Source organism: Chenopodium quinoa, unplaced genomic scaffold (genome assembly GCF_001683475.1).
Source record: "Chenopodium quinoa cultivar QQ74 unplaced genomic scaffold, ASM168347v1, whole genome shotgun sequence".
Taxonomy (NCBI): Eukaryota; Viridiplantae; Streptophyta; class Magnoliopsida; order Caryophyllales; family Amaranthaceae; genus Chenopodium; species Chenopodium quinoa.
Genome location: NW_018744151.1, coordinates 3,245,588 through 3,253,957, shown reverse-complemented (window position 1 = coordinate 3,253,957; position 8,370 = coordinate 3,245,588). Strand labels below are relative to the sequence as shown.

At 35.4% G+C, this 8,370-nt stretch overlaps 1 protein-coding gene across 3 annotated transcripts; it reads left to right on the top strand.

The window, feature by feature from the left end:
- The first annotated feature begins 358 nt into the window (after positions 1 to 358).
- On the top strand, positions 359 to 8,015 carry LOC110693621 (probable ubiquitin-conjugating enzyme E2 24). 3 transcript variants are annotated; one of them, XM_021870762.1, is made up of 9 exons: positions 359 to 749; positions 1,723 to 2,566; positions 2,703 to 4,150; positions 4,642 to 4,773; positions 5,622 to 6,065; positions 6,175 to 6,238; positions 6,367 to 6,506; positions 6,959 to 7,270; positions 7,453 to 8,015. In XM_021870762.1, exons 3-9 carry the CDS (start codon positions 2,756 to 2,758, stop codon positions 7,681 to 7,683), a joined length of 2,718 nt encoding a protein of 905 aa, XP_021726454.1. In that variant the 5' UTR covers positions 359 to 749; positions 1,723 to 2,566; positions 2,703 to 2,755; the 3' UTR covers positions 7,684 to 8,015. The 3 variants fall into 3 exon arrangements, with proteins under 3 accessions (XP_021726454.1, XP_021726455.1, XP_021726453.1); XM_021870763.1 differs by having other exon boundaries at positions 1,634 to 2,566; positions 2,781 to 4,150; XM_021870761.1 differs by having other exon boundaries at positions 1,634 to 2,566.
- Positions 8,016 to 8,370: the final 355 nt, after the last annotated feature.

The window sequence follows — 8,370 nt, the reverse complement described above, 5'->3', positions numbered from 1 at the left end:
GAGGATCAGTTATGAACGTTTAGGTATCAGTCCTCCACCAATTGTTGGTGACATAGTACTCGTAATTCTCTAAAGTTTGTGTAGCTACGAGCTTGTTCTCTTCAACTTAATTTTAGTTTAGTCCAGTTCAACTCCAATCAGTTCAGATCAGTTCCTGAAATTCATCTCTCATAAAATATTTATTTTAACTCTATTCAACTCAGCTCTGATCAGTTCAGTTTAATCCTTCAACTCAGAGCAGACCCTAACTTTAATTTTTTTTGGGAATAATAGCAAGAGATAAATAAGATAATGATTGGTGACGATTGACCCTTATGACAGGGAGATCCAGTTGGTATGACTATATACTTTGTGAGTTTCCCACTCCTCGTACTATTTATCATCCATTTCTAATACTTGGGTGTTCATACTACACTGTATTACCAAGCAAATACAGAGGAGAGAGAAAATTCTGCAAATTTTGAGATGTTGAATTATGAAAACATGATGGGTGATTTTTGGGGAGGAGCCGCTCATGGTCCTCTCTAAACTACCCTGCTCTTCCTGCTTTCTTTCTTCCTCTTTTTTGCCCAGAAGATTTATTTTTAAGGAAAAAGTAGAAGATTTTGAGGGAAATTTATGAGCAAACAGACAAATCATCATCTGGGTTTCAATCATTTATTCTGCCTTTTCTGTTAAGAAATTTCTGGGATTTTTTTAGCATCAATTTGTCACTTTTTTTGGGGGTTTTTTCATGAAAGTTAAAACAGGTAACTTTCTGTATTTCTTGAAGAAAGCTCACTTCTTTATTTTTGATTTTCCTTCTGTTGTTTGGATTTATTGATATTATGATGTGGGTATGTTTGTTTGGATTCATTGTTCTGATTTTTTCACTTTTTATTCAGTTTATATAGTTTGAATTTCTGAGGTTTTTATGAAAGTTTCTTGTTTTGATGCTAAATAGCCAAAGATTAAGGTTTTGTAATTTTTGGTGTGTATATGGCAGCCACAAGAAGTGATGTAGACGTAATTTGATCTCGAGCCATGGCTTTTGGTTTCCTACTTTAACCAACTAAGCTAGTCCAAATTAAGGGTTGATCCAAATGGTCCTTGAATATGTGCTTCAGATAGTGGGATATTAGCAGTCTTTTAGGAAATTTGTATACCTTTTATTGCAAAATAAAATTCTAGAAATCAAGCTACTTTAATTCTAGTAACTTTTAGCTCTGAATCTGCTTTTAACTTGTTTTCAATCACTTCAAAGCCTAAAAAAGCATAATTCTTACTTGTCTTTACACTTTGTTGTCAATTATAATTGTGAATCTGCCTTTAGACAACAAATTGATTATGATGAACAATATTTTGTATGTTTGGTTGAGTTTATCAATTTAAATTTCAAGCTGCATATTTCTTGTTAATATTGGTATTGGAATTTGAAAATTGATGTTTAAATTGCAATTTTAATCTTGTTTAAATTTTTATACAACAATTATAGATAAATATGTATGTGCAAATAAGCAACTTTTGTTTACATTTCTAAATATGTAAGAGACTGATGTGATTATATGCTACTTTTGTCTTTTTGAGTTTATCACTAGCTAGCAGCTAAATTTGATAGATTCTTAAAATACACACACTAATTATATATTGACAGGTAGAACGGAATTCCTGAACTGGTTGTTGTGGCTGTTTTGTTAAGGGCTAAAGTGTTAAATGCTCAAGTGTCAGCATATTATTCTGCAGGGAAAAGTCGCAGTTGTTATTCTGGTGTATTATCAGTCGAGGCAAGTGGCAGTGAGCGTATCTTCTCTAACAGTGCAGTATCCGCAGATGTATTGACTCCCTTTGGGGGCAAATCTCCTTTGGCAATATAGTTCTGGTTGAAAACTAGAACATCAGTATCTATTCATCAGCTACATAGCTAGCTATCCCGGATAAATCTCCTTTGGCAATATAATCTGTGCTTTGAAAAGCATAGATTTAAACAAAAATATACAAAATAAACTTAGCTCATTAGGGCAAATCTCCTTTGGCAAAAATTCAGTTAAGTAACTCTTTGCAGTGTAATATCTCTAAGAGAGGTCTTCATCTGCTGGCTTGTGGCTACTACTCCTATCTGTTTTCCTGTATCCTATCCCAACCATATTGCATATTTCTCTTGACATTTTCATTCCCTTTCCTTCTTATTCGTTAGACTTATCCTTCCTCCAAAAAAAAAAAAAAAATCTATAGAAAAAAAAAAAAAAATTGTTCATTCCTTAGGAAAATCTCCTTTGGAAATATTCAGTCCATTTTATTGGGCAAATCTCCTTTGGCAACATTAAGTCCAATTTGTTGGGCAAATCTCCTTTGGCAACTTTAGTCCCATTTGTTGGGTAAATCTCCTTTGGTTGTAGGAGTCAAAAACCGACTCTTATTATCCTTGGGGGCAAATCTCCTTTGGCAAACTATCTCCGGTTGAGATACCTATCTCTTGCTCTCCACTAAGGAAGCACAATTATCCGGTCACTTTAAGAAATAAATTATCTTCGCAGCACCAATTTACTGAATATTTGCTCAAGCAGATCAATTCCTACTGAATCTAAAGGTATGTATCTCACTTGTATCTTCTACGGTTTATTAAGCCTATGTGAAAATTGGAAACTTCGTTTGAGATTGTTGTGATTGCAGTAATATTCACCTTTTGACCTGAATTTATATGCCATCATTTTTTTTTTTGAAAGGTTGGAGTGAAAAACCTGTCATCTAATGTTTCCAGCTCATATATTAATGTGTTATGATCTTATATGGTGCTCATACAGCAACAAGGATCATGGCAATGGAACTGTTTGGTGATTCTGATGTTGAGAGTTTCAGTGAGACCAGTAGTGATGATCAAGATGATATATTTTCCATCTACAGCGGACACGCTCAGAGTATCTTGTCCAATCTTGAAGACAGCATTGAGAAAATAGATGATTTCCTCTCTTTTGAGAGAGGGTTCACACATGGGGATATTGTACGCTCCACAGGAAATCCATCTGGACAAATGGGTAAAATAGTGAATATCAAAATGTTTGTTGATTTGGAAAATGTTTTTGGTGAAGTCATAAAAGATGTCAATTCCGAAAAACTGTCAAGGATGCGGTCCATTTTGGTTGGAGATTATGTGATTCATGGTCCATGGCTTGGAAGAGTGGAGAAAGTGGTTGACAATGTTGGTATTGTATTTGATGATGGAACTAAGTGTGAAATCATGGCAACTGACCAAGCACAGTTGTTGCCACTTTCTCCCAATTTACTCGATGATTCACTCTATCCCTTTCATCCTGGACAAAGAGTGAGCTTTAGTCACCCTACTTGCTCAAAATCTACTGGATGGTTATGTGGGAGGTCCAAAAAGAATCAACACGAGGGGACTGTTTATTCTGTTGAAGTTGGACTTGCTTACATTGACTGGATTTCCTCTGCTATGGTTGGTGTTTGCATGACCTTACCTCCTCCAACCCGTTTGCAAGATCCCAAAAACTTGACCATGTTATCATACATCTCATATGCTAACTGGCAACTTGGTGACTGGTGTGTCTTTCCATCAGAAATTGGATTGCAGAAAAGTGATTCGTATTCACATTTTGATGAGATTTTTTCAATTGTTAAGAAAAAAATCAAAGTAGATGTCATGTGGCAAGATGGTAATTGCTCATTGGGGTTAGATTCACACACTCTCTTCCCCGTATGTGTTCTAAATGCTCATGATTTTTTTCCTGAACAATTTGTTTTGGAGAAGACTAGTTCTGATGAGCTAGTTGCGCCAGTAAGTCAAAGATGGGGGGTTGTTAAATGTGTGGATGCAAATGAGAGGACTGTCAAGGTAAAATGGGAAACCACTGGCAGTGTTCCTAAAGACGTCGATGAGTGGAAAATGGAAGAGACTGTGAGTGCTTATGAATTGGTTGAGCACCCTGATTTCTCCTTTAACCTTGGTGACATTGTGTTCATGTCAGATAAGAACCATTATGCTGATCATTTGAACAAGATGAGCAGGGAAAACTGGACTACATTGGCAAGTGACAACTGTAATGTTGAATTGAATGAAACCCAGAGGAAACATTTCCTATCCTTTATCGGCTGTGTTGTTGGCTTCGACAATGGATATATTAAGGTTGAATGGGCAAGTGGAGTCACAGCAAAGGTATGAATTTCTTTGATCTGCTTGTTTGTATTAATCGATTTCTACTTGTAATCTTATAGACTGGTGGGTTTAAAGCTGGTTACTTTAAACTCTAAAAATTTGAGATTTGGAAGTCTGCTGCATATTGAGTTTTGAGTTAAAAATTATTGGAAAATTATGACATGGTGTTTATAATTAACATGTAGTATATATGCTAGATTTTAAGCCTCTGAGGGGATTCTAAGCTAACTAAACAGGAGAACCCTTTCATGCTTTCTCTAACAGATGATTGAAATAAGCAATCTTTTTTGTAAAATTCTCCCGTTTTAGGTGTCTGCATTATATGACTTTGTAAGTGAAACTGCTCCAGTGGGTTTGATATATAGGGTGATACTACTCTGTGATTTAAGAGATAATGTTGCAGACGCCCTTAAAATCTCCATTTTAAAAAAGGGAATGTTCTCCGCCATCAACTTATTGTTCATGGCACCTTGCTGTTTTATTGTTTTTAGGTTGCTCCTTATAAGATACTTCGCATGGAAAAGGATGATGGATCAGTTGCAACTCATAATTTCCCAGAAGGAAATGGTGCTGAATTCAGTAATGAGATGGCTGACTATGAGAAACAATCTGTGAACAATCAGGTGAATACTTCTCTTCTCTCCCTAAACCCTACAATTGCTTAGATGTACTTTCGTGTCTTCGTTGTGCTCTGGTTATATTCATACGTCAACATGGCTTCAACACAATGACTCTAAAGTCTAAACAGGCTATAACATAGGTGGGTAGGGTAGGTCGTATATGCGCAATCTTATCTCTATGATGCCAGAAAAGCTAATAAGGTCAACCCCATATTTAGAAAGTAAAGAGCATAAACTCCATGATTGGACAGCTCTTCCACTCTATGATTTTATTCGCTGCTAACCTCTCAAGATCGCCTTACTTTTTGTTGAGAATGAATCAATGAAGTTCCCCTCTTTCATACTTAGGCCCTGTTCACTTAACCTTATAAAAATATTATTTAGTAAAATTAATTTCAGTTTAATTAAAAAAAGTTCAATTCAGTAAAAATATTCAGTTCAGTAAAAATCGGAAACTTAGGAGAAGAAATATAATAGGGAATCAGTAAATATAATTTCAGTTTAGCACAAATAATTTCAGTTTAGTAAAACTAATTTAGTTCAGCAAAAATAATTTAAGTTTCGCAGAAATAATTTCAGTTCAATAAATAATTTCAGCTTAGCAAAAATAAGGTGAAGTGAACATTGCCTTACTCTGAACTATATGTAAGATGTATGAAGGCCAGCCACTGTAGTGCTACATATCCTTTTTCACGTTTTTTTAAATTTTAAATGATGAGTTATTGTGTTGATGTTGGTCTTTATCAGCTAATGTTCTGTTACTCATTTTGTTGTACTTGTACCTGAAAAAACGAAAGTTTATAATCTGCACCAAAGCTATGTTTAATGATTTGAAGCCTGTCCATTTTCAGGATTCATCAGAAAATTCTGGTATTGATGCTGTAATTTGTCAAACCGACCATAGGAGTTCCCGCTTCTTCAGCCTTTCTCAAGCTGCAATGGGGCTCTTTACTAGTATTGCTGAAAATTTCTTCAGATCACATGGTTCAACATCCCTACCACAACACCTGTCATGTTCCCATGCAATCGGAGAAAGTAATATTGGAATTTTTGACGAGGAAGACATCATCGAGTCTTGTGACATGGGGCCAGATAACCACACCATGGAATTCAGTGACTTTGATACTTATGGGAGCATAGATCTGAAACAGAAAGTTGCAAATAACTCAGAGAATATGGAACTACTGTCTGTAGCTAAATCTAAAAGTGTAAGGCAGTTTAAACAGTTCGACATTGTAGGTGATTGCTCTGACCATCACTTTGCTGATGCAGATGGCAAGGGAGCAGCATCTCAGGCAAGTATATATAGCTTTTTCTAAGAGCTTAAGTAGTTTAACGTATCACCTTGAAAGGAAGGGTTGATTTGCGTTACTAAGTGATCATGTCTTTCAATGCTTTCTGCAGAAGAAAAAAGGTTGGCTGAAGAAGGTTCAGCAGGAATGGAGCATTCTAGAGAAAGACCTTCCAGGTAAAACCATTTTTTATTTTTTTTATTTAATATAATTATTATTATTATTGCTTCTTTTGTATTGCATAATGTTTGTACAATCTTCTTTTCCTGCTCTTGTACTGATAAAAATACTTTTATCAAAGCAGAAACAATCTATGTTCGGATTTATGAGGAAAGAATGGATTTGATACGTGCAGCCATTGTTGGTGCTCCTGGAACTCCCTACCATGATGGCCTTTTCTTCTTTGATATAATGCTTCCTGCTGATTATCCTCTAGTACCTCCTGTAAGTGTTTTCACTCTAGTAGTCCTTATTTTAAAAACGCAAAGAATGCCAAACCCAGTAGTTTGCTCACAAATTTAAGTGATGCATAAAGTACTGGGTGGTGGGTGTGACCGTGGCACCGTGCATGCCTGCAATCAAACATAATTAGTATATTTATCATTAAGGCCTTGTTCTACTCATTTTTGTAAAAGAAAATACTATTTTTCGCATCAATAAGTTTGACTAGGTCCCTTCTACAACCAATAGTAAGGAATAGGATCAATAAGCTCTGAAGTATTAGTGAAAATATGAAAATACAATGGTCTAATTCTCACAATATCAGATTTGTGTTGGAAAGCAAAGGGTAAAAAATTAGAAAATTTTGAGTGCTTATGTAATGAACAATAATGAACAATTTCATGAATGTCGTGAGGAGAATCTGATACAGTGTTACATTGTGTAATATGACACAGATGGTGCATTACCACTCTGGTGGTTTGCGTCTCAATCCAAACCTTTACGAATCAGGAAAGGTGTGTCTCAGCCTCCTCAACACATGGACTGGCACAGGATCTGAAGTGTGGAATCCAGGAAGCTCGACTATTCTTCAAGTTCTTCTCTCTCTTCAGGCCCTTGTGCTTAATGCGAAGCCTTATTTTAACGAGGCAGGGTATGATGAACAGATAGGAAGATTAGAGGGAGAGAAGAACTCTGTGGGCTACAATGAAAATGCTTATCTGGGCACATGCAAATCTATGTTATACCAATTACGAAGGCCACCCAAGGTATGATGATCACTACTCAATGAAAGTACGAGTCCATCTCATGAATACTCATGGAATGGGCTTGCAACAATAAATTTATTCTTGTTTTATCGAATTTCGTTAGAATATCTTATAATGTTTATTACAAAGTTAAACTTATCAAGTGTATAACTCTGATCATGATTAAATACTGCAATTGGCAGCATTTTGAGGAGCTGGTCGAGGAGCATTTTGAAAGACGTTCTCAGCATATTCTATCAGCTTGCAAGTCTTATATGAAGGGTGCACCTATTGGTTTCTGTATCAAAGTTGAAAATGAAAAGGGAAACTCAATGGGCTTCAAGATTATGCTAGCTAAGCTCTTTCCCAAGCTTGTGCAAGCCTTTTCTGACAAAGGAATCGATTGCAACCAGTTTATCGAGCCAGAGAAATAAGAGCCAGTGACAATAGATCACTGTGTTGGCCACTGGTACTATCTCACGGTGTTAAAGTCATCGTGTGTACAATGTGTAAAATAGAAATGTATATCATTTTGTTCGCGTTCCACAGGATTTGATTGGAAGTTCGTGTAAAATAGGTGAATGAAATGAAAAGATTGTATACTGTATTTGTGAAGAAGTTTACTTCTGTCTTGTGTACTTGCCAAATGTTTGATATGTTGCAAAGCATCAATAATGTTTTTGTTTGATCTAATTGTAATATAAGAAATGAAGTGTGAAATGTAAGAATATTGATCTATGCTTTACATTACTTGTGTCCCTTATTATACTTCATTTTATTAAGCACTTTTCTCAAGAACTTTTGGTGGCCTAAGATGAAGAACTACTAAGCCACTGATTTGTCAAAAATGTTGACATTTCGACTCATAAGAGACCTCAACCATTAATGTAATTTTGGGATGATTTGTATAATTATGTTTTGATTTGAGTTTTTGGGAATGCATTGGGATTAGATATTACTCTTGACTAAATTAACTCAAAATTGATTACACAAATTAGACTTTAAGTTTCCTTAATCTATATTCCCTCTCATAATAATCACAACACTTTGACTTTTACACAATTCATATGCTTACTTTTACTAAACTTGTTATCAATATTCATGTACATTTTCATTAAATC

What these genes read in the sequence shown, in the direction of transcription:
- LOC110693621 (XM_021870762.1), top strand. Translation starts at nt 2,756, where the DNA reads ATGATCTTATATGGTGCTCATACAGCAACAAGGATCATGGCAATGGAA. An exon ending in ATTATCCTCTAGTACCTCCT is followed by an intron (nt 6,507 to 6,958) that starts GTAAGTGTTTTC and finishes AATATGACACAG; the next exon opens with ATGGTGCATTACCACTCTGG. An exon ending in AATTACGAAGGCCACCCAAG is followed by an intron (nt 7,271 to 7,452) that starts GTATGATGATCA and finishes TGCAATTGGCAG; the next exon opens with CATTTTGAGGAGCTGGTCGA.